The sequence below is a fragment of the Notothenia rossii genome, assembly GCF_949606895.1.
Source record: "Notothenia rossii genome assembly, chromosome: 8".
NCBI lineage: Eukaryota > Metazoa > Chordata > Actinopteri > Perciformes > Nototheniidae > Notothenia > Notothenia rossii.
The window spans coordinates 6,150,625-6,177,274 of NC_136906.1; the positions used below are offsets into that span (position 1 = coordinate 6,150,625).

The window sequence follows — 26,650 nt, forward strand, 5'->3', positions numbered from 1 at the left end:
TTTGTTGAATTTATTTTATTGATTGCAAAAAAAACGGTATAATTTACAAAGACGAAACGGGCTCTACAGTACTTTAAATATGAAAATATTAGCAAAAAAGACAGGTAGATAAGTCTATTTATCACAATTCATACTGTCAATAAAAAAGATTGGCTCATCGATGCAACACCTGTCATTTGTTTTGTTAGTGGCACAAAATAATTATGCCAACAATGATCAGGGGAAACTGGAAGCCTGCTGCTTCTCAGACTTTCAAATAAAAACATGTGGGACAACATTCATTCAACAGCTTTTACAAGCAAAGAAAGTCGTGCTTGAATTTGTATAAAAACATTGATCCACTTCCAATTCAGCCTGCCAGGAGTTAGAAACGTCTGCTGTCTTGTTCTGTATTCATCCCGAATTTCTTATTAACAAAAACTTATTTTCAGGTAAAAAAAAAAGTTAATAATTAAAGCAATTGATGAAGTCCTTTTCACAGAGTAAACACGACTAAAAAAGCTGTACAACATAGTGAGAAGACAGTAGCTCGTATGTAACTGTGTTGCTGAAATCACAGATGCAATGACACTTCCTTATCTACAATACCTGATAAAAAAAGACAACAAATATTCCAGTTTTCAGACCAAATTCGCTCTCATACATGCTTGCACTCAAAGCAAGCAGAAGCAAATTAAGAAATAAAAAAGTGCAGTTTTATATATGTTATCGTGTGTGGCCCAGTGTAATAAAACCAGCTGTTAGCTCTATGCTGCTCATTGGCAGAAGGACTGAAAACTAAAGGCACTATCTTGGTCCCGACAACACTGGAACTCCAACTATCTTCTCCTCTGCGTTTCTGTCTTCGATTCAGTCACCTGGAAGCAGACACACCTGCAAAACAATGAAAAACAAAAAATAATTCAATATAAAATACACATTCAAACAAGTAATTAAAGTATTCTGCTTCAATACATATTTGTGACAAGTCTTTAAAGGGTTCCTATTATGTTCATTTCCAGGTTTCTATTTGTATTTTGTGTCTCTATTGTGTGAGAGAACTTTACAGACCACTAACAAGCATTAAAACCTATTTAACACACTACAGGAAAGGGAAAACCCCAAAAAGGGGGCGGGACATCTCTAAGCGGTTGACCAATCACAACAGAGCCGGCCAGCTAACCAATCAGAGCAGACTGGGCACTGGTTTCAGACAGAGGGTGAAAAGAGGTGCTGCAGCACAGACAGTATGAGAAACATAAAGAGCTTTTTGAAGATTAAAGCATGGAGACATGTAGAGACACTACATACTGATATACACCTGAACATCAGCAGGAGAGAACTCTTTAAAGTAGAAACACTACATACTGATATACACCTGAACATCAGCAGGAGAGGACTCTTTAAAGTAGAGACACTACATACTGATATACACCTGAACATCAGCAGGAGAGAACTCTTTAAAGTAGAAACACTACATACTGATATACACCTGAACATCAGCAGGAGAGAACTCTTTAAAGTAGAGACACTACATACTGATATACACCTGAACATCAGCAGGAGAGGACTCTTTAAAGTAGAGACACTACATACTGATATACACCTGAACATCAGCGGGAGAGGACTCTTTAAAGTAGAGACACTACATACTGATATACACCTGAACATCAGCAGGAGAGGACTCTTTAAAGTAGAGACACTACATACTGATATACACCTGAACATCAGCAGGAGAGGACTCTTTAAAGTAGAGACACTACATACTGATATACACCTGAACATCAGCAGGAGAGGACTCTTTAAAGGAGAGACACTACATACTGATATACACCTGAACATCAGCAGGAGAGGACTCTTTAAAGTAGAGACACTACATACTGATATACACCTGAACATCAGCAGGAGAGGACTCTTTAAAGTAGAGACACTACATACTGATATACACCTGAACATCAGCAGGAGAGGACTCTTTAAAGTAGAGACACTACATACTGATATACACCTGAACATCAACAGGAGAGGACCCTTTAAAGTAGAGACACTACATACTGATATACACCTGAACATCAACAGGAGAGGACTCTTTAAAGTAGAGACACTACATACTGATATACACCTGAACATCAGCAGGAGAGGACTCTTTAAAGTAGAGACACTACATACTGATATACACCTGAACCTCAGCAGGAGAGGACTCTTTAAAGTAGAGACACTACATACTGATATACACCCGAGCATCAACAGGAGAGGACTCTTTAAAGTAGAGACACTACATACTGTGATATACACCTGAACATCAGCAGGAGAGGACTCTTTAAAGTAGAGACACTACATACTGATATACACCTGAACATCAGCAGGAGAGGACTCTTTAAAGTAGAGACACTACGCACTGATATACACCTGAACATCAGCAGGAGAGAACTCTTTAAAGTAGAGACACTACATACTGATATACACCTGAACATCAGCAGGAGAGGACTCTTTAAAGTAGAGACACTACGCACTGATATACACCTGAACATCAGCAGGAGAGGACTCTTTAAAGTAGAGACACTACATACTGATATACACCTGAACATCAGCAGGAGAGGACTCTTTAAAGTAGAGACACTACGCACTGATATACACCTGAACATCAGCAGGAGAGAACTCTTTAAAGTAGAGACACTACATACTGATATACACCTGAACATCAGCAGGAGAGGACTCTTTAAAGTAGAGACACTACGCACTGATATACACCTGAACATCAGCAGGAGAGGACTCTTTAAAGTAGAGACACTACATGCTGATATACACCTGAACATCAGCAGGAGAGGACTCTTTAAAGTAGAGACACTACATACTGATATACACCTGAACATCAGCAGAATGTCCTTTTGAATTGTTCTCAGATTAGTAGAAACCTAGCAACATGTATTCGGCAACTCTTTGGGTATTTTTTGTATTCAACTAATCCAACGTTATTATATAAAGTCAAGAAACAAGAAAACAAACTTAGTTTAAGCGTGAGTTGACCAATTACATCATTTTAGGTGAAATACCTCAAATCTTATTGCAAAAAAACTACAAACTGCCAAATAGATTTCAAAACGTAAATGAGAAAACTTTCAAAAGTAAGGAAAATCAAAATCTCAAAAGAAGAAGTTAATAATAATAATAGATTACATTTGTATAGCGCCTTTCAAGGGATCCAAGGCCGCTTTACATGGCAAACAAACAAACAAACAAAACCGGCAAATAATAAAGTTTAAAATTAAATAAATAGCAGTAGGAGTGGAAGCAGGGGGACTGATGGGCTAGGGGTCAAAGGCCGTGGAGAACAGGTGAGTTTTTAATGATGGCTTGGTCCTACCTGTCAGTACCAGCAGCCCCTCTCAGTGATCCAGGCTGTTCCCCAGCTTCTGGCCCTCCTGCAGCGCGGCCATCGCCAGCCTCAGGTGCTCCTTCAGACTCTGGACCTCCCTCTCGCTGCGGCCCTTCACCCCACTCAGCTCCTCGTGCATCTCCGTGTATCGATCAGAGGCCAGGCGCTTCTCCTGAGAGAGGTAAGGTACGTTTATTTATTTAGCACATTTTCAGACACAGAGGCAATTCAAAGTGCTTCACATCGTCATTAACACTTAACAAGAAGACAACAGAGAGGAACACAATAAATAAACATCATGGAATAACAGAGTCATAAAAAACATGCATACAAGAGATAGTTTAAAAACAACATTGTAAATATGTTAGGTGCTAAAACAAGTTAAAAGGCTTCTGGGTAAGCAGCTGTAAAAAGTCGTGTTTTTAGCCTCGACTTAAAAGAACTCAGCATTGGTGAAGACCTCGGGGTTTCTGGAAGTTTGTTCCATTTGAGGCAGTGGCGTAGCCAGAAGGGAACGGACCAGGATCAAATTCGAAAATCGGACAGCCCTGGCGAATATTAATCGATTATTCGCCACCGCCGCAGACCCAACCCCCCCAAATCAAGTTGAACCGCCCCAGCCCCAGTAAAAACCAGAGGTTTAGGTGAAATAGTTCTTTTTTTGAAATCATGGTTTAGTGTCGAATTATAGGTTTTAATTTTGTATTTGTGTTAATTTTAAATAAATCAAACTCCCAAAAAAAGTATACAATTTTTATTAACATTGGAATTTACTGTGTAAGCGGCCGCGGGGGGAGAGCTTTAGAGAGCTCTTTCCTGAAAGACTGAGAGGCTCTGATAACCTCAGCTCAGTGAGGTAAAGGCACACCTTTAAATGATCATTATAGCTAGTTAGAATAGATTTTCATCTATTCTCTTATAGTATAAAATACTATATGACAGTAAAACAAAGTTGTTATTAATAGAATACAGTTTAAAAGGGGAGTGATTTGTAAAATATCCATAAATAAAAAGAAAATCTGTTTACAGTTCTGTTTCATATTGGTGTTGAGAGATGTATCCATAGATCTCTTAATGTTGCTCTCAAAGTGCACCAGATTGATGCTTTTAACTTCAATATTAAAAAAAGAAATCTTCCCGGGGGTGCATGCCCCCGGACCCCCAAGAGGGGGTTAGGTCCACCCCCCACTTAAATCATGTTCAAATGGATAGGATACTAAATACATTGGCACGCATCTTGTGTCCATATATTTCTGTTTTGGTGGTCATGCCACAACCGTGCATGCATGCGCAGGTCATAGTGAGTGTCTGCATTTTGGTGGGGGGGGGGGGGGGGGCGCCAGCAAATTGGTCAGGGCATGCCCTGCAAACATGTGCACTGTCATTTGCACTTGTCAGTTCGAACTTTGAAGTAGATCCACGAGGAACTCTTCTTTGAACGTACCGCTTTGTTCATCTTTAGTTGTGTCCTGTATATCGCCAACAAATCAATCGCACGTGTGACGGAGAGGGAGGGGGGTGGGGGGCGGGGGGGGGGTGTAGCAGCGCAGCCTGCTCTGCTGGCTTCCTCCAAGTTTACAGTAAAACAAACTGGTGGTGTGACCAATGGCCATTTACAATTATTAATACTATTACTAGCATTAGTCTATATTTTGGTTGAAACTAAGCCAGGAAAAAAAAGAAAAACATAAATAATAATAAAAATATATATAAATAAAATCGAATTCAAAAAAATATTTTTCGATTATGGAGACTGTAATGAATATTCGAAAAATCGCTGGCATCCCTAGTAGCCAGGAATGATTGTGTGGGTGGGCCTGGAGAAATGTAGGTGGGCCAGGGGAGACTCATTAAGCGTTGGGTTTGAGCTGAAACTTCATTAATGATTTTATTTATTTTTTAATTTAACTAATTAAACATAAGCATAAACTAGCAGTGAAAACAAAAACATAGGCACGGCGGCCTCAGAATGTGTAAAACTGACATCCACATGACTGGCTCGGCGGCCACAGGTTGTTTATCCTTGACAGTCGCACAGTGGGCACGCGCTTCACTGCAGACCTTAAGAAGAAATAAGACTTTCATTCACTCACGGCAAAACTTACTTTGCTTACTAATTTACTCACGGTAAAAAACGTGGTTCTGAGCCGGGGAACAATGAGTAAGCCCGCCCCGATGATGTCAGAGCTCTGGGTGGCTCGTAACAGAGAAGCATGTCGGACATATATTGGGGTCCCAAACCATTTAATGCTTTATAAGTCTTTAAAATGGATTCTGTAAGCTACTGGTAGCTAGTGCAGAGATCTGAGAGAGGAGAGGAGCGGGAGGGTCCTCAACCTGCCTCCACTATAACTTCATCAACCAGATACTGGACCATGTTAGTCCTGCATGACTTGTTATGAACACTATGAAAGAAAAAACCTGGATACCCAAACGCATGTGTTTTTAAAATGAACAATATTCATACAGTATAGTATACACAAACATTTTATGTAACCTCTGTTTTATGGAAAGGTTAAATCAAATTAAATTTTAATAATAACATGTGAATAACCTTGTTGAAAGAAGTAACGATTTACCACACACACACACACACACACACACACACACACACACACACACACACACACACACACACACACACACACACACACACACACACACACACACACACACACACACACACACACACACACACACACACACACACACACACACACACACACACACACACACACACACGGATTTCTTTTGCCCGTAATTCATCTAATAGTGTGAGGTTGACAGAAGAAAGCACAACATACCGTGTTTAGAAACTGCAGCTCGTTCCTCAGGCAGCTGATCTCCTTGTGTAAATACTCTATCTCGTTCTCCTTCACCCTGAGAAGAACCTGGCAGAAAAACAACAACAGCGTGGTCATCATCTGCTGCCAGAGAGAGAGAGAGAGAGAGAGAGAGAGAGAGAGAGAGAGAGAGAGAGAGAGAGAGAGAGAGAGAGAGAGAGAGAGAGAGAGAGAGAGAGAGAGAGAGAGAGAGAGAGAGAGAGAGAGAGAGAGAGAGAGAAAGCACTCGTCTCTAAATGGCTAGAATTATCACGTCAGTCCCCAAGAGAGCACTTGTGTCCTGGCTGATTTATGAGAAACACCGTGGGCGTTCTCTGTCATTTCTTTTGTACAAAACTCGGGCTAATTTCTGTTTACCGTGAGATTCCCTTTGTGTTCTCCAAACTGCTGCAACACTGCTTTGGTAAACAGGAAATAATAGGGTTGTGCAGAAGAGAAAGCTTCATTCATAACGGAGACATTTCATTTCTAAAGCTGCTTTGCATGTATTTATTCTTTTGAAACGTTGTATTTCGGCACAATTGCAAATAAATATTAGGCTACACTTATACTACTACTATTGGGAGAATGAGATTCCAGTGGTTTCTCAATCTGTTTCCAAATATTTGTATCTTTTATACTTGTATTTTATACCCGTCTCCAGCTTGTTTTATTTGTATTGCCTTGTGTTGAAATGTGCTGTATAATAACCCTGCCTTGCCTCTCTTTATCTGCTGTGTATTTAACTCACTAGAACGTATATCATGGATTGTTCTGGGGTTATTTATAGACAGGCAGAGAGCTAGCTGCCTTGTTGACTTTTCTTCCCGTCTCTTGTTGACACGTCAGCATGTTTTGCACCAGGTGTCACACTTGTGCACATCTGATGGGACGTGTGTCTGTATTGAGGAAGTGACGCCAGCAGTACTCAGTACGAGTGGTTACCTCCAGCTCACAGGGCGTCCTGTCCTCTGAGCTCTGAGACGTGTTAGCAGGTCGTGTTCGACTCATCTCCTCCGCCAGGCGAGCCTTTAGGTCCTGCACAGAGAAATGTTTTGTCTTAATGAATGATGCGAGTAGGTTGGAATACATTGGTAGGTTAGAGTAGAGACTTTTTATTTACAGCAGCTGTCAGGCACCTGGATGCAATGTTCAAGTGTCATAATACAACAGTGACTTCACACACACACACACACACACACACACACACACACACACACACACACACACACACACACACACACACACACACACACACACACACACACACACACACACACACACACACACACACACACACACACACACACACACACACACACACACACACACACACACACACACACACACACACACACACACACACACACACACACACACACACACACACACACACACACACACACACACATCTTGAACTTTTTAAAGTGATTTAGCATTTTGAGCAACTACTAAAGAAATAAAAAGTACAAATTCCACTGTTCCAGATTCTTAAATGTTAGTGTTTTCAGGTTTTTTATTGCAAATTATTACTTAAATATCTTTTAACTATTTTTTTACACAAACACCCAATTTATCCCGGGAAAATAAAGTATTCGGATTCTGTGTATTTGCTCCTCTATGACAGAGCATATTGGGCTTCGGGAAACTTTAATCAGCATTTTATTTACCAATTTTCTGACTAATTATAAATTATATAAAAACGTTAGTGTTTTTCAACCAAATACCAACTATTTTGTTAAAAAAATAAAATCATAGTTTTGATTGAGTTTCGAGTTGTGGACAAAACAGGAAACTCATCATCTGCTCTTAGGCTTTGGGAAGCACAGATCAGACATGAGGCTGATGGTCCAGTAGTTTGATGGATTAGCTGCAGATAGAAACACACACACGGCTCAATGCATGATCTTCCCATCATGCATTGCTTTACTCCTGGGGCAGATATTCACACGGTCCATAAAACTGTTCAGCTATATTTCAGGATCACACTGTGAAATCTGATGATGATAACTTCACGCCAAGACCTCGGGATAAATGAGAAGTTAAACATCAAGGAGAGCCATCTTTCACTTTGAGAGGAAGGTTCTCCTTCCTCAGCTGCTCCATGTCTCTCTCTCTCTAGTTTTAAACATGTCTCACCTGGTTCTCCTTCCTCAGCTGCTCCATGTCTCTCTCTCTAGTTTGAAACATGTCTCACCTGGTTCTCTCTCCTCAGCTGCTCCATGTCTCTCTCTAGTTTTAAACATGTCTCACCTGGTTCTCCTTCCTCAGCTGCTCCATGTCTCTCTCTAGTTTTAAAGATGTCTCACCTGGTTCTCCTTCCTCAGCTGCTCCATGTCTCTCTCTCTCTAGTTTTAAACATGTCTCACCTGGTTCTCCTTCCTCAGCTGCTCCATGTCTCTCTAGTTTTAAACATGTCTCACCTGGTTCTCCTTCCTCAGCTGATCCATGTCTCTCTCCTTGCGGCTGATCTCCCTCTCTCTCTCAGCGCTGCTCTGCTCCGATCGGTTCACCTCTAGACATTTCTGAGAGTAACGCTCAGAGAGGCCGGCCAGCTCCCTCTGCAGAGCCTGAGTCTCCGACCTGCACAGAGGAAACATAGATTTGTGAAGGGGTAGAAATCTAACCAAGTCACAGAAAGGAGAAACAACTGGCATGCAGGAGGTTCAAACGATAACAGAATGTGCGTCACATTACCTGCTTTCTTTTTACTGTAAGTGCAGCCAAATTAGAAAAGAAACAATAAACAATTACAGGATTAAAAATAAAGAGGTTTTTTTATCATAGAATTGTATCTTTGCTGAGAGGGTGACGTTTTGAAACCTACAGTTGATGAAAAAGCATCGTCAACACAGATTATATTTCTAAAAACATCTGTAAAATAAAAACTGAAAATCACCGTTTGTTAATTAGGTTTTGTAGCATTTCTTAATTGTTCTTATCTGTGATAAGAATATTATAAACAGCACTTACTAATTGTTTCTTTCCATCACTTTTTTTAAGACCAACATTTGATTTTTCCCCGTGTTTTTTTAAAGCAAATAAACATAAAATAAAAATACCAATATCTGTGTCTTTAACTTAAAGGTGGGGTAGGTAGTTTTGGAGAAACCAGCTCGAGTGCGCGAGAATTTGAAAATACACAGCCGGAAGAAATCTGCCACTTCCTTACAGAGCCCCTCCTCCAACACACACGAACGCGCACATGACCAATGAGGGCACGAGATAAGTTTGTGCACAGATGAAAGGCTGACAGGCAGGTAGGCCATCCAGTTACTTTAGCCGGGCCGGCTCAGATGATTGGTCGTGCTTTTTACAGCGCCACGGCTTCCACAGATGAAATGTTTTTAATGGATTTTTTGTCAAAGCACTTCAGATATTCATTGCTATCGGGATGTTAAGAGCATTCCATGTAATATAACAAAAAGTGTATCTCGAGCCGGTTTCTCAAACTTACCTACCCCACCTTTAATATGTTATATATATTAAATATATTAAAGGTCCCATGTCATGCTTTTCTGGTTATTACCCGCCCCCTTGTGTGTTATGAAGGTTTTTCTGCATGTAAACGGTCTGCAGAGTCAAAACCCTCAAAGTACACCCTGTAGCGAGTAAAACTCTAACACAGAAAATACCTCCCCAAAACGCCTCGTTGGAGATACGTCACTGTCCATTGATTCTTCCGGGTAACTCATGATGTCATGCGCTTCCCGGAACCAAATGGACCAATCCGTGGAGCCGTTACGTTAAGCCCCCGCTGATTGGTCCAAACTGACCAATCCACGGACTTCCTCACACACACACTCAGTGCAGGCAGCTCTGCTGATCTCTCCTCCCTGGCTGCAGGCTGATAACAGACAGTTGGGATCGCGGCGAAATTCTCTCTGCAGACCCATTCTCTCTGCAGACCCATTCTCACAGCGTTTATCAACCTTTTTCTTACTCAATATCAAGCCACACTTATTGTTTTTACTTCGGCTGTGACTTTGTGTGTGCTCAGGATGAGTTTGGATGTGTTTCTCTGTGTATCGCTAAACAAGGAAACCACACCTCCACGGAGCTCAGCGCGATTCACAACGTCCCGACCAATCAGAGCACACTGTGCTCACAGGGAGGGTGGGGGCTGGAGCTATTGGAGCTACAACGAGCCGTTAAAGGCGGAGAGTGAAATTCAGTGAATACACGTAGTTTACAGAGATGCTGTATGAGAAACCAAAGTAATTTTGGAAAATTGCACAATATAAATCTATTCTAGTAGACCTCAACCATGGAATTATGATCAGTGGAAATGGCCATGAAATGGGACCTTTAAAAAAAATGTACATAAACATCCAAGTAGATCAAGTTGGTGGCGAAGTCCATCGGGAGTTGGCTTGGCAACTGGAAGGTCACCAGTTCAAGTCCCGGCAAGACCAAGTGCTACCGAGGTGTCCCTGAACAAAGCAACGTTCTCTACACTGCTCCCCGGGCGCCTTTCATAATGGCAGCCACTGCTCCTAACACTAGGATGGGTCAAATGCAGAGAAACCATGTTGTTACATAGCACCTGTACAACATAATGACAATAAAAAGTCAAAGCACTGCTCCAATGGTACGACTTATTTTGTCTACGTCATACATAAACAACCAAAGTTCATCTTGTAATTCATCTCCTTTAAAGTGTGTCTCCTTTATTCTGCCCTCTGCTACTGAATACCTCTAAAGTAAAAGTATACATAGTATTGAATACATCTAATAATATCAACATGTTGTGAAGGACTTTTTTGTTCCATTTTTATTACGCAACTGTTTCCTCCTGCGGTTTTAAAATACTCCACTGGTCACGACCGACAACCGCAGAAATAAGGAAGAGCATGCACAGCGGATAAAGACTATAAAACGCAGAGTAGGCAAAAAAGATAAGCCTTAAAATGCAGGGTCGAGTGGCAGCAGCAGCGTCGTTCTTTCAAAGGCCTTGTGAAGCTCACAAAGGGAAACTCATCCATGACTGAATTCTTCTGCATTCCTTAAGAGCCGATGGCAATGGCCTCCATTCAACAAGGATTGCTGTTCAGTCGGCACATTTTTTATTTCTCTGAAAACACTTCAGAGGCCAGAGAACTCCCTCTTTAAAGCACAAGAGAGCTGTTCACATAAATTACCCCTGCTGGCCGCACTGGGGGAGACTCGGGGCCAGGCTTCAGCTTGAGTTTAGTTTCAAGGCGGGATGAAAGAAAGGCTCACACAAGAGCATTTAGAAAAGTTTCATTTCTTGGGTTTTTGCAGGGATTTTATAAAAACGCTAACTCAGGGTATATGCAGGAATCCTGAAGTCAGATTTTTTTTTCAGACTTTTAAGACCTTTTTAAAGACCCTTTCCATACATTTTAAGACCTCATCTCCACTTGGAGTTCTAACCGGTTACCTTGGCGACACAGTTTACCTCACATTGACTATATACAGTATTGATTGTCCTTCCTCCTTATCTTCCAACCATTTGGACGCAGACTTGCATTTCCCCATAACGATGTTGTTTAACAACCGGCGTAAACGGAGCTTCTCGTGCTATCAAGCAGTGAGCGTGCGATGTCCTGTTCAGATGACGTCAAATCCAACGGGATGCCATAAATAAAGTACACAGAATCACACTACACACCTACGCAATGATTACATTCAGGCAGACTGTAGAATACAACCTCTTTGGACAATTTATATACTTACTGAAAACAAGATACAAAATGTAATACCTTGGGAAATGCTGTTTAATAGCCTTAATTTTCACTAAATTGATTGATCAACCTTTAATACTTTTTAAGACCCCGCTGACCCCCTGTAACTTTTATTTGCTGTGTCATAATTAGGCGTTTCTTTTCAAGTAAAGCTTATAGTTAGGACTGGCTCCGGCTCACCTTGAACCAGCCCCTAGTTACCCGCTGTAGGCTTTGATGAATATGACTTTTCTAGCTTTCATATTTCACGTCTCATCTCCTGATAGTCTTTCTCTCTATCTGTAAGCAGCACTCATGTCTAAAAGAAAAATCATTCAATTGAATGTAAAGGCCCCTAAGACAAATGTGTTATTTATGATATTAGGCTATGCAAATCCAATTTGACAGATTGACATCAGGACTGGTTGATTATATGCCAGTTATGTTTTTAGTATCTGAGGGCAGGCTCTTTGGAAGGAGTTTGTAAAAGTGAATTTGAAGTAGCTTACTGTTGTTGTGCTCTCAGAGTGTGTGAATCCACCCCCCCGCTGCCCAGCCTCTTGACTCTCTCCACCTCTCTCTCCAGCTCGTCTCTGTGTTTCTTCTTCAAAGCCTCCATCACTGAAACACACAAGGAAGATGTTACTACAAATTAAAAAATAAACTACATGTCCAACACAATCAGCAGAAACAACCCAAGGCCACAAGATCAACCCATTCCTTCCTACTCAAAGCTAAACCGTGAACTCTATTTGACCCTTGACTGACACTTCTTTGAAATCAGACTTTTCTTTTTGCCTTTTACTAAATCCCATAACTCATCAAATCTTACACTGCGCTAACCAACTTGTATTCTTGTATTTTAAACCTGACTTCTTCTATTTAAACTTGTTTTGATTCTCCTGAATGTGTTTCTTTTACACCATGTCTTAAGGCTTTTAATAGTTTTTGTAGCGCACTTTGAATTGCATTGTTTTGAAATAGCTTGCCTTACAACCCATTCCCGACAAATGTATCATATGACCAAAAGGTAATGGCTCCGTAGGATCAAGAAGCACTTTGACTTTCCTCATATTTTGTAAGTGAGCTCAAAGTTCCCTACAGATCTTCCCAGGAGTGTTTCAGTGTTCTGACCAGATTCAGAGCTGTGTCTCCGACCGACAGGTGTGTTCAACTCATCAAATCTTACACTGCAATAACCTACTTTTATTCTTGGGTTTTATACTTTACGTGTTTTATTTTGTGTTGTAGAGACTCTTTATTATTATTTTTTTAAAGCACTTCAAATTGCCTTGTTGTTGAAATGTGCTTCATAAATAAACCCTGCCTTGAAGGTATTACATAAATATATAAATAAATAAATGTAGGCCTATGTCGCGTAAATGTAAAAATATATGAAAGATATATAATATAATAACGTGTGTCCTGTTTTATTTTCGACTTTTATTTATTTATTTATACATTGGTGTATTTATTTCCATATTTATTTATGCATTTATTTATTCTTTTATTTATTTATTTGTGTATTCATTTAAACATTTATTTATTTCTGCATTTATTTCGTCATTTATTTATTTCTGCATTTATTTATTCCTGTATTTCTTCATATACATTTATTTACACATTTATTTATTTATTTATTTATACTTAAGTCATGTTCCGTCCTCCATACCTTACAACCCATTTCTGACAAACGTATCATATGAACTTAACTTAAAGGTACAAATAAGATATATTTAGTAAGTGAGCTGAAAGTATCCTCTCAGTGTCCTGACCTCGTGCTGTGTCTCTGGTCTCCTCCGTCAGCAGCCTCTCCTTCTCGCTCTCCAGCTGCTTCACCTGCCTCTCGTGTTGCCTCTGGAGCTCCTCCAGAGCCTGGTGGTGAGCCTGGTCCATGGCCAACAGGCTGCGCCCGCACGGAGCCTCCGGACCACAGCCCCCCCTCACACCTGCTCCTCTTCCTCCCAATCTTCCTCCTCCTCCTCCCTGTAGTTGCTGTAGCTGCTGCCTCAGTGACGCCACCTGAGAGAAACACAGAGACGGAGGTAAAGCCCACTGAGCGACGGGGGTAATATGTGATCAGCATGTTTACATGAGATTGTGGTGTTGGCAGTGGGATGCCTGAGAGAGGATTAGCATGTGAATTAGGGCTGTAATCTACATTTTATGGGAATCACATTTTTGGACTCGTCCAATACTCCATCTTTACAATCTAATAATGTCCTATGTATTCATATCTCACGTTTCTGCAGATGAGTACTTTTCATTTTTGATACTTTGACTACATTTTGTGTACACTTATGTTCATTTACTTAAGTACGTTAGGGCTGCTCAATTAATCGTATTTTAATCGCAATTACGATTATGGCTTGCAACGATTACGAAAACAACGTAATCGAAATATAACGATTATTTTTTATTATTAATTTTTATTTTTTTTATATATTTTTTTTTATTGGTTTTTCAGTTGAGTTATACTTGAAGCTCAGGGTAATCAACTGTTAAAAACATACTGTTCACATTTTTTTTATCCAATAAATTGATGTTTCCAAAGTAAATCGTTTTTAATAATTGTGATATCAATTATTGACCCAAATAATCGAGATTATGATTTTTGCCATAATCGAGCAGCCCTAGTTTCTAGCAAAACATTTGAAAGAGATGGCATGAGCAGCCCTACCAGCATTTGCCATGGTGGCCAAAACATTTTTATTTGGTCTTAAATTGTAGTTCAACATTTATTTCCTGTTACTTCTGGAGCATGACGGTGGGCCAGCCTTTAATGTTTAACTGAGCGGAATATGTTTTACCAAAATGTTGGCTATATGTTAAGGAGTTTTCAGGTTGTGACAGTGCACTGCAACATGTTTGTTGATCTTGTTTATTGGTATTTATTATTTTGATATTATTTATTCAAATGTAGACATGAATGTATAATTTATTTTATTTTGTATTGGTTTTTCAGTTGATTACCCTGAACGTATAATTCAACAGTTAAAAAGTTCAAATTATTATTTGTATTTGTTTTAAAATACAATCAATGGATGTTTTCAAAGTCAATGAATAATCGCATTTAATAATCGCAATTACAATTATTGACCCAAATAATCGAGATTATGATTTTTGCCATAATCGAGCAGGCCTAAGGTACGTTTTTGAATCTTTTTGAATGTAGGACTTTTACTTGCCATCAATTATTTGAACCTTCACACGTGTGCTTTTCCCACAGTGACAATGTCCTTCGAGACAAATACATATTATTCAGTGTAGTTAAAAAAATATATAGAAAAGGCTGCATGATGTAAAACGATTAAATAGCCCGGCAACACGTACTACTATGTTCTAAATTGCAGTGTCAGTCAAAGTAATCACAATAAGTTATTTGTCAAGATCGTACAGCTGTAAAATAAAGACAGGAGATGCTTTTCAATGCTTAACTGACAGTAGGAATATTTCTTTCATACTCACTGACTTTTAAACTTGATCGACTTAATTAACATGTAATCTTCTTTTCCATTGTCCCACTGCCAACACGCTCTCCACACCTGATCACTGGCAGAACCACTTTGCACCACAGAGTCTTTCTATGCACGAACTAATGACGAGGAGGTTTTGTGTTGTGTTGTTGCTCAAAGTTCAAATCATTTAAACTTTGACCCCAATCCCTGCTGACCTTTCAAAGCCTGATTAGACTCAAGCTTGAACACAAAGGCAGCATTCAGCTCTCATTAAAGGCTAATAATAGCTTAATTAAAGAATGAATGCACATCAACTGTCTTTGGCATGAACGTAACATCTCTTGTTTATAAAATAAATAGTTTTTCGCCCAGTGTCCCGTGTAGAGAGACTTCAAACAGGTTCAAATCAAAGCTGCACATCACAACACACAGAGAAGAACAGAGGAGATCCAGCAGTGTTTCCCAAGTACAGGTAGCATATGTGAAAATATCTGAATAAAGTATTGTGGAGCTACACACCTAATTAAAAATCCTAGTTTGATCCATATTCTCTTAAAAAACATGATAATTGTAATTATTTCTTATTATATTTTCCACAGTAACATCAAGAATCATATCGCAGTTACAATATCAGTCAAAATAAGTTTTTTTTCAAAACGTCATCACATTCACTGTAATCCAGGCTAATCTTACTTTTTTGTTTTTTTCTGCATATTTTCGATGGAAAACACTGAGGAAGAGCAGGTCAGAAAAGACAGTGGCTATAGTGTTAACAGGCGGAAAGAGGAAATGTTAACTTCATCCGAACCGATGAGTTAATTTGCATTTTACTTATAAATGTGCAAATTGGAAAGAAATCATCTCCACGCACTACCTCCCTCTGCAGCGCCTCATTGGCTGACTGGCTGGAAGGCCGTGTTCCCATTGGTGGCAAGGAGCTCATCTCCTTCAGCGGCAAGCGTTCGAACTCAGCCCACTTTTTCTCGACGTCATGCTCGGTGCGTAGCCTCTGATTGGATCCCGCGCCGGTGCCCTTCCTGGACAGCACGGCCTCCCATTGGCTGCTGGTGTTCCTCTCCTCTTGCCATTGGCTGTGCTCCCGGCCCTGACCCTCGGCTGCCTCTCTCTGCCCGGCGGGGACGGGAACCGGAGAGAGCTCCACGTAGTCGAACCTGCGGTGAGTGGGAGGAGCCGGGGGCGGGGCTTCTGAGGGAGGATCGGCGTGACGGGACAACGGGCGGCGGGACGACTGCAGGAAGCGGGAATGAGAGTTCTCCTTATCACTGCTGCCGTCTGGTAATCTGGAGAAGAAGAAATACAAACAATAAATCAAGACAAATGGAAGAATCAAAACATTATTTCTTATTTTTCTGACCTCATAAATCCTAAGAATTGGTGCAGGATTGAGTCCTAAATGAGTTAGCATTCAAGCATTAGTGCTAAACTCAGAGCCACATTTAATCTTCAACGTGCGATTGCCACAGATCTTATTTTCTGCAATATTCCAAAATTCCAAAATCCCCAAAAATCAATCATCACTGCACCACTCTTTTTATATGAAATAAAGAAGTAATCCATCACTTAGTCACCAAGGTTAGTGTAATACGTGGACAGCACACAAAGCCTCAACATGAACCCTGGAGGCGCAGCTGGCCATGAGTCAGTGCTCCTGGTGGATTCATGAAAATGTCATTCATCTCTAACAGACAAAGTAGACAGAGAATTATACTCTAAGGGTCAAAGCTGTTAGTACATGTGAGTAACAGAGCCTCTTATCTGATTCAACCCAGCCTGAGCTGCAGCTACACCTCAAGTGAGCGATGCAGGAAGGCTGAAGCAAAGAAATATGCTGCTTTATTACGGAAGGAAGTTGCAACATACAATAACTGTTGGTATTTGAAATGCTTGAGATGTTAAAACCAAGCCATGACAGTTATACATCTTGACTGACACTTTCTCTCTATGATTACACAACAAAGGCTCTTCATTGTTCTCATACTGCCTGTGCTGCAGCACCTCTTTTCACCCTCTGTCTGAAACCAGAGCCCAGTCTGCTCTGATTTGTTAGCTGGATGGCTCTGTTGTGATTGATCAACCGCTTAGTGATGTCCCGCCCCTTAGCCTATCACCTACAATGTGTTGGAGCGCTAGCCAATAGAAGCGTGAGTGTTACATAGTGATGTCACTATGTTCAGGAATTAAACAAAGGAGTCCAATGGAGGCGTTTCAGGCAGGGGGAAATTAGACATTTGGATTTTAGCCTTTGTAGACCATTTGCATGCACAAAAAACCCAAGAGGACACCACCAAAAAGCATGATAGGGCCTGTTATTCATAAGGCGCTTTCACACCAAGTACTTTGCCGTACTTAGTTCCCATTACTTAGTTCATGAGAACTCTTTAGTTCAGATGAACTAAAGAGCAGATCGCGTTCACACCGGAATAAGTCCCCTGAGGGAAGATCACGCAAATGAAGCCGCTGACGTCACTTCTTCTTCTTCTGCTTTGGGTTTACTGGAAGGGCGCAAAGAACTTCACGGCGTTATACTGCCACCTGAAGTCCCCGGCCGGAAGTCCTCGGAGTTGGGGACTGGCTTCCAACACCTCCTCATCTCCACTGCTCTAATGTTTTCTTTTGTGTTGCCATAAGTTAGTCTCCCTCCGTTTCTGCGCTGGGCTAATGCTAATAATGCTAATGCGAGGAAAATAAAATGGCGGCTTCACAAAAGTATTTGGGAGTTTTACGGGGCGTGGTTTGCAATCCGCCCAGCCAATCAGACATAGGAACCTGTTTTCGCCTTTCGAGCAGGCACTAAAAAGGGGGTGGAAAGGTTCTCATGAACTAAGTTCTAGTTCCGGCTTTTTTTTGGTGTGAACGCAACATTTCAAGAACTATATCGGAACTATACTGGGAAAAGTACTCCGGTGTGAAAGCGCCTATATTTACTGTGTTTATTTTTATTTTGAACTCGTGTGCGATGTCTTTTTTTCAACATTTGAGGTCATCTATATTTAAATAAAACCTTTTACATATAATGATTAAACAGGTATTTACTGTGTGAGGTCTGGAGAGCTGCTGGGTCTTATACACTTCTTTAAAACCTCGATCCAATTCCTCCTGATCCCCGCCGTCATGGCCGACAGAGTGTGAGCGGAAGAGTGCCTCGTCTGAGGAACAAAAGAGACAAAAAGAAACAGGTTCAGGAGAAACAAAGAAGCGACAGAACTGGGATGAGAGGGAGAGGATACAGAGAGGAAGAAAGGAGCAGGAGATGTGAGTCATGATAATAAAATAAACAATAAATGCAGGAGAGGAAATGGAGAGCGGGTGTGGTGATAGGAAGACAAAAAGGTGTGAATATAGACAAATAAATCGGTGTATGAGAGGGGTTAAGCTGTAACGGAGACACTCACCTGTACCTGAAACCCATAGTTCTTCTCCACGTCAAACTCACACACTTTCACACACGATTTGAGGTCAATCTCCCCGTCCAGCTCATCTTTCTGTACAGAGGACACAGCAAGGCACGTTTATTTATAAAGCATATTTAAGCTGAAAGGCAATTAAAAGAGTGTTACAAAGCAATTAAGATATAGTGCAACAGAAACACATTTAAAAAAGTCAAGAAAGTACAAATTGAAACATATATATAATTCTATAAGTTACAGTGCAGTGTGAGATGTCTGTGGAGCATGATGGCTAAACGCTGCCTCTCTTAACACCTTCACTCAACAGGCTGTTGCGCTTCAAGTGGTCATCAAAGTGTTCATAATAAACATTCAAACAAACCTCCTCTGCACTCGAGTCTCTGTAGTACTTCAGTCCAGCGTCAGTCAGAACAAACCAATGCTTCTTCCACTAGAGAAAGAAGATATCAATTAATCCAAGAATAAAATCAGATTTGAGAATGAACTTTTGCACGATAACGCAAATAATAAAACACTATTACTACTTGATTATCAGATTAAGACAAATTGGCATTATGGCCGAACCATTTATTAAAGTTTTATCATTCGCAATATGTGTTAGTGAAATAAAAAACAAAAAATTCTTCTTTTTTTTTCTTTTTTTTTACTATTGATTGACCTAGTTCATCCATACATGTACTTTGTTAAGCCCCCGTCACACTGACTGTCCCGACATTGACACCAGATGGACACACGAATATGGAATTGTGAATTTCGCACGAAGATGGCCCCGAGCTTTGTCGACAGCCAAGCAACAGCCGAAGCAAGTACGATGCCTACAGAAGGCCACACGATGGCACCCGAACCACACACTCCGTCATGTTGTTTCCATGGCAACAATAACTTCCTGTCAACAGCGTAAACTCGCCCTCGATGTCATCGTACTATAATACGATGGCTACATGACGGCATTGCGAGGGCTTCACGTAGTCGTGTTGCCTTCCTAAGATAATCGGGCAGCTTCTTGTTTCCTTCGTATTGTCTTCGTGAGGCGAAAAATGCCCGATGGCACCGATGATCACACGATTTGACAAGATGCCCTCAAGAGTGCCTTACGAAGGGCAAAATTGACACGAAAAAGAACCTTCACAAGGTCGTTCGGCAATCTTTTGGCATGCCAAAGATTTTGGCACCGCTCACGAAGTTGCTGCCGGAGCCTGAGAAACTCCACCGGCGGTCATACGATGGCTTAAGATGCCCTCACGAATGGCCCGATGTTGTTACGATCAGAGCCGAATTTGAACATTTCCTTTATCGTGTGTCCATCTGGTGTCAATTTCGGGACAGTGTGACGCGGGCTTTAGGAAATACAAACCCATATTTTCACATGAATAAAAAAGACGATAAATAAATTACTAATTGTACGCATTAAATCCAAAAGCAGTTTTCTATATGAAGGAAAAAATATAAGTTAAAATATCTTGTGAATTAAGTATTGTAGTGATGTAGAGATGACTGAGCCTACAAATGGTAATGTCCACACTTAAAGAAATGTTTTGTATGAGACATATTCTCTTCAAAACCACACCCACGATCATTTATAGTTTCATGAAAATAACCATGTTACAATATCATGCATCACTTGCAGTTGCAATGTCAATGAAAACAGTTCAAATGAGGTTCATTCTCCAAATTCTTCAGCCCTGGTTTGAATATGCAACGCCTGCAGTAAGGCTGCATATCAACAGCAGTGTGTGAGGAGAAGCTCCTCATCACTGGAGCTCTGAGAGACAGCTGTTCTGCCTGCAGAGCTGTGAGAATGAGCTGCTATCACCTTACACACAGCCTCTCATTAACAGCTAGGAGAGGAAGAGGAGGGGGGAGAGGGAGGAAGAGGAGGGTGGGAGAGGGAGGAAGAGGGAGAGGGGGGGAGAGGGAGGAAGAGGAGGGGGGGAGAGGGAGGAAGAGGAAGAGGAGGGTGGTGAAGAGGAGGGTGGGGAGGGTGGAGAGGGAGGAAGAGGTGGAGAGGGAGGAAGAGGGAGAGGAGGGGGGAGAGGGAGGAAGAGGAGGGGGGAGAGGGAGGAAGAGGAGGGGGGGAGAGGGAGGAAGAGGAGGGTGGGAGAGGGAGGAAGAGGAAGAGGAGGGTGGTGAAGAGGAGGGTGGGGAGGGTGGAGAGGGAGGAAGAGGTGGAGAGGGAGGAAGAGGGAGAGGAGGGGGGAGAGGGAGGAAGAGGAGGGGGGAGAGGGAGGAAGAGGAGGGTGGGGAGGGTGGAGAGGGAGGAAGAGGTGGAAGAGGGGGGGAGAGGGAGGAAGAGGGAGAGGAGGGGGGGAGAGGGAGGAAGAGGGAGAGGAGGGGGGAGAGGGAGGAAGAGGAGGGGGGAGAGGGAGGAAGATGAAGAGGAGGGTGGTGAAGAGGAGGGTGGGGAGGGTGGAGAGGGAGGAAGAGGAAGAGGAGGGGGGAGAGGGAGGAAGAGGAGGGTGGGGAGGGTGGAGAGGGAGGAAGAGGGGGAGAGGGAGGAAGAGGAGGGAGGTGAAGATGGAGGAAGATGAAGAGGGAGGAAGAGGAGGGTGGTGAAGAGGAGGGTGGGGAGGGTGGAGAGGGAGGAAGAGGTGGAGATGGAGGAAGATGGAGATGGAGGAAGATGAAGATGGAGGAAGAGGGAGGAAGATGAAGATGGAGGAAGAGGGAGGAAGATGAAGATGGAGGAAGATGAAGATTGAGGAAGAGAGAGGAAGATGAAGATGGAGGAAGATGGAGGAAGATGAAGATGGAGGAAGAGGATGATATTTGAGTACAATAGCTGCTCTTACCTCTCCGCTGTCGTCCAGTTTGGACATCCACCCCTTCTTGAAGTTCAGGAGGTCAGGCTGAGGGGAAGCAGGATGTTAGTGACCTCTTCTCCATGTTCGTCTTAGCTATGACTTTGTTTCAAATCAATCTCATGCTTTGTATAAAGAATCAAACAAAATCAATCTCATGCTTTGTATAAAGAATCAAACAAGACAAGAAACATGTCCACGTTTGCCTTGAATGAAAGCAGCCTTACTCAGACTTTTAGAAGCTGATTGCAGGACAGTGATATATATATATATACACAAGTTGACTGTAGGAAGGAACTGTGTGTGCTGTCTTTATCCGTCAAGGTCAGTCATTTGTTTGACCTTCAATCACGAGCAGGCCTCAAAGGATTCACAGAGAGAGGAGACAGAAGCTATCGCAGGGTGGGGACAACTCAATATAGTTACATCTCTTTACAAGCTAAATAACAGCAACCATAATTCCTTTCTTTATCATTGTTCATGAAGTAAAAGAGACAATGCTGCGGACATATTCTGCCACAAAGACCGTAAACCAGTTTCTGCTGTGGAGAAACTTCAATCAAAAAATGTGGAGATCCCAGATTAAGATCAGTGTACATTCCTCACTTCTCTTATCTCTCACTAACATGTACATTCCTCACTTTTTAAATCTCTTTCTGAATTCATCATTCCTTTCACTTCCCTCTCTGTTAATAGGACTCTCATCTCTTATCATGTCTGTGTTTTTTCTCTCTTCCTGGTGTTGTTTTTAAGCCAAAGTACGACCCAGTTTTACCCTGAACAGAATACAAAAGTTAATCTACGCTGCGGTCATGTGAAGGCCTGGTGACTCTCAATAGACCGTGTAAACTAGCATTACTGGGTTAAGATGATATCTGTGTACAACTACAATTATAACCTGATATACCTGATGTGGACACACACACACACACACACACACACACACACACACACACACACACACACACACACACACACACACACACACACACACACACACACACACACACACAACACACACACACCACACACACACACACACACACACACACACACACACACACACACACACACACACACACACACACACACACACACACACACACACACACACACACACACACACACACACACACACACACACAAATCTTGAAGCATTTTGAGTAACTATTAAAGAAATAAAAAGTACAAATTCCACTGTTCCAGATTTTTAAATGTTAGTATTTTCAGGTTTTTTATTGCAAATTATAATTTAAATATCTTTTAACTATTTTTTTACACAAAACACAATTTATCCCGGGAAAATAAAGTATTCGGATTTTGTTTATTTGCTCCTTTATGACAGTACATATTGGGCTTCGGGAAACTTTAATCAGCATTTTATTTACCAATTTTCTGACTAATTATATATTATATAAAAACGTTACTGTTTTTAAACCAAACATCAACTACTTTGTTAAAAAATTCATAGTTTTGATTGAGTTTCGAGCTGTGGACAAACAAGAAACTCGTCATCTGCTCTTAGGCTTTGGGAAGCACAGATCAGCATTTTGCAGCCTCTTCTGACAAGTTATTTTTTGGATTATTTGGGAAATAATCCGCAGATTAACCGACAAATACACAAGCAGCTCTAATCTCGATTTATAATACAAAAGGAAGCTTGTTTTAGGGACTCTTCTCATAAGATCCCCGCTCAAAGTGCTCGACCACTGGAGCATAATGTGTCAGACTTCATCATGAATTCATGAAATGTTATCCAGTCGATACATGCCCACAGTGAGGTCAGAGAGCGGTTACATGAGCAGGACCCAGGAAGAACAGTCCTGCAGCATCTGCTCTGAATCTACCTGATGCCACAGTGCTTCTTCTGTCATGTGTTTTAGAATCAGCGACCTCGCTTTAAAAAGGTCAGCGACAGAGAGAAGGGGGTCAAACTCTGGGGACGTTTTGAGACGCTTTAATTCAAAGCAACTTACAAAAAGTGCACTCAACCACGAAGATAGACACTCAAAAAGCAAGAATCCTACAAGCATATTAGATTTCAATATGCCAAAAACATTTTAAGTCTTACTGCATTATCTTCAAATAAGCCAAATAATTTCTACTGTGACATGTCTCCAGCTTTAATGTTCAAAAAGCTCTTTATTTTTATCATACTGTCTGTGCTGCAGCACCTCTTTTCACCCTCTGTCTGAAACCAGAGCCCATTCTGCTTTGATTGGTTAGCTGGCCGGCTCTGTTGTAATTGGTCAACTGCTTAGAGATGTCCCGCCCCTTAGCCTATCACGTATAATGTGTTGGAGCGCTAGATTTTACATATTGATGTCATGATGTTATGGAAGTAAACAAAGGAGTCCAATGGAGGTGTTTCAGTTGGTGGGGGGAGAGAAACTGTATGGGACGTTTTAGTTTAACACACTACAGGTAAGGGAAAACCCCCAGAAGCATAATAGGGCCCCTTTAATGCCAGAATGCCTATTAAAACATGCTGTTTAGTTAAAGTACATTACCTTTCCTAAGCCAATGATACATGTACATGCACTCATTGTGTTGACACATACAGCATTATAACGGTTTGGAGAAGCAATATTTGTTATGTTACTTTGCCAAGAAAGCTTTACTAATGTTTTGACAGCGTCTGTTTGTAAACACGTGTCACAGCTGGCTGTAAAGACTGACACCTAGAGTACAAGCTAACGGCTAATGACTCTTCTGCTACTGTAAACAACACAAGGTGAAGCAACACAGCATGAGTACAGTTACAGCTCATCAGGGTAACTCCACGGAAAACAGACAGAAACATTTCAAGTTATATATAAATTGCACATCCCTTGAGCCAAATAAACTTGTACCAGAAAAGAACATCGAAAAATCTTCAACATACACAAAAAGCATCAACCAAAAAACGGCTAGCTCCTGCAGAGTATGTGTGAACATGTAACATATATGTGAAGTGTCTGTGTATAAAGAAGTACCTAAGTCTACTGGTTAATTTAAAGGTTCAGATTGTTAGACAAGGTAGATATAAACTCAAACATAGACGTTGGTGTATAGGTAAAGATATTCAGAAGCAGTATATAAAGTGATCTGAAAGACACATTTATATCATAATCCAGTAATTTATATGATTCTGAAATTGGACCTAAAGCACAGAGAGTACTTTTCCATGGACACTTAAAACGACTTTACTTGTAACAGAGTATTTTCCCAATTTACTATTGGCACATTTACTTCAAAGACATATCTGAATACCTCTGTGTGTAGAGTCATGGAAGAAGTACTCAGATGTTATACATTAAATATAAATTAATTTGCTACAAGTAAAAGTCCTGCATTCAAAATCTTACTTCAGTATAACCACAAAAGTATTAGCTTCAAAATATGTATAAGTAAAATCAATTTGTAAGCCTAATGGCCCAATTCAGACTCTAACTAATGTTGCTATATTAAAGCTATTCATGCTTTAATGTGTTTTTTCAAAGCTGGTAGATGTGGAGCTAATTTCAATTACTTTATATTCTGTACAAAGTAGAATATTTGGCGTGTAAAGTACCACGATTAAATCATTTGTTAATCTTAATGGCCCATTCAGACTCATATGTTAAATTGCTGCATTAGGCCTAACTATAAATATGTGCATCACAGCTGGTAGATGTGGAGCTCATTTTAATGACTTTATACACTGCAAAAAGTAGAATATTGGCTTTCAAAATGTAGCGGAGTAAAAGTAGCCAACAAAGTAACATAAAATAAAAACACTCTTTTTACAGCTACAAATTGTACTTAAGTAGCTTACAATACATTCAGGAAGGAGTGACAGGGAAAAACCAAACAGCTTTTTAACTTACCGTCATGATAACAGGGTCCAGCGAGGGTAAAATAAAGACAAAAGAAGAGTACCGTTACTTAGGGTAAAAAAAAACTCTTAATCCCACTCGTCAGTTTTTAGAGGGTAAAAACTTCACTTTCTCGCAGGAAACCGACGTTATGCGAAATGAGATAAAACCCCGCCATTCATCCCCATGTTAACAGAATCAAGCGAACCGCCGACCAGCGTCAAACGCGGAGTCTGTGTCCAGTTTTCAGGGGGAAATACATGGAGAAAACACGGGTTGAATGTTGTTTTAAAAGGTGCTAATTTCACAACTTTGTTCAGCTAGTAACACTCCTTTTCTCGGCTGTGTTTTCTCGCTGCCTCCCTCTCTGTGTCTGCCACTTCCTGGGCGGATCCGAGAAGATCGGTTGAGAAAACAAGCGCACCCTACCTAACCACACGGTGCTGTAAACAGAGAAGTACTCACACATTGTACCAAGATATATAGCAGAAATACTGCAGTGCAAACATACTCAGTTACATGAAGAAGTCTTGCATTTAAAATTGTACTGGAGTAAAAGTATTGCTGGTTTGTGGTGAAGTACATTTACTCAAGTCCTGATAAGTAAGTAGGTAGTAGACGTATAAGTAGGTTTTACATGTTGTACTTTCACGTTAAGTATTTGTATTTTATGTTAGTTTATACTTCCACATTTTGAAAGCCAATATTGTACTTTTTACCCCACTTCATGTATTTGCAGTGGTGTAAAGTAACTAAGTACATTTACTCAAGTACTGTACAATTCTGAGGTAGGCTACTTGTACTTTACTTGAGTATTTAAATGTTATGCTAATTTGTACTTCTACTCCACTACAATTCAGAGGTAAATGGTGTACTTTTACTCCACTACATGTATTTAATACCTTTAGTTACTTTACAGATTTGGATGAATGATGTGAAATATAATCAAGTGTTAAATCAGACTTCAGTTCCACCTGGAGTAAATTCACAAGCTACCCTGCAGTATACAAAGTCATTCAAACTAGCTGCACCTTTACCAGCTTTGAGAACACTTTATTGAGTTATCAAAAAGAGTATTTTTACAATTAAATATGGCTAATGTTACATAAGTGAAAGATTTGAGTACTTCTTTCTCCACGGAGTAAAAGTACAAAAACATCAGCATTTCAATATGCTGTAAGTACCAAAAGTAAAAGTACCTTTTTGTATTATCGCACATTTCAGAATCGTGTATATTTAATTATTGTATTCTAATTATTGATGCAATAA

The 26,650-nt window shown here is 40.8% G+C and overlaps 1 protein-coding gene across 1 annotated transcript; it reads right to left on the reverse strand.

Moving 5' to 3' along the window:
- Nucleotides 1–25,820, reverse strand: triobpb (TRIO and F-actin binding protein b). The gene is made up of 13 exons (XM_079642580.1): nucleotides 25,394–25,820; nucleotides 21,537–21,593; nucleotides 19,109–19,177; nucleotides 18,733–18,822; nucleotides 18,374–18,486; nucleotides 16,194–16,620; nucleotides 13,637–13,883; nucleotides 12,371–12,482; nucleotides 8,598–8,757; nucleotides 7,120–7,212; nucleotides 6,157–6,243; nucleotides 3,341–3,524; nucleotides 1–873 (listed from the first exon to the last, which is right to left on the reverse strand). Exons 1-12 carry the CDS (start codon nucleotides 25,397–25,399, stop codon nucleotides 3,363–3,365), a joined length of 1,623 nt encoding a protein of 540 aa, XP_079498706.1. The 5' UTR covers nucleotides 25,400–25,820; the 3' UTR covers nucleotides 1–873; nucleotides 3,341–3,362.
- Between the last annotated feature and the right edge of the window lie 830 nt (nucleotides 25,821–26,650).

Coding starts and splice junctions, on each gene's coding strand:
- triobpb (XM_079642580.1), bottom strand. Junction 18,823..19,108: donor GAGACTCGAGTGCAGAGGAG/GTTTGTTTGAAT, acceptor TCCTCTGTACAG/AAAGATGAGCTGGACGGGGA. Junction 13,884..16,193: donor ATGAGGCGCTGCAGAGGGAG/GTAGTGCGTGGA, acceptor TGTTTCTCTCAG/GTGGCGTCACTGAGGCAGCA.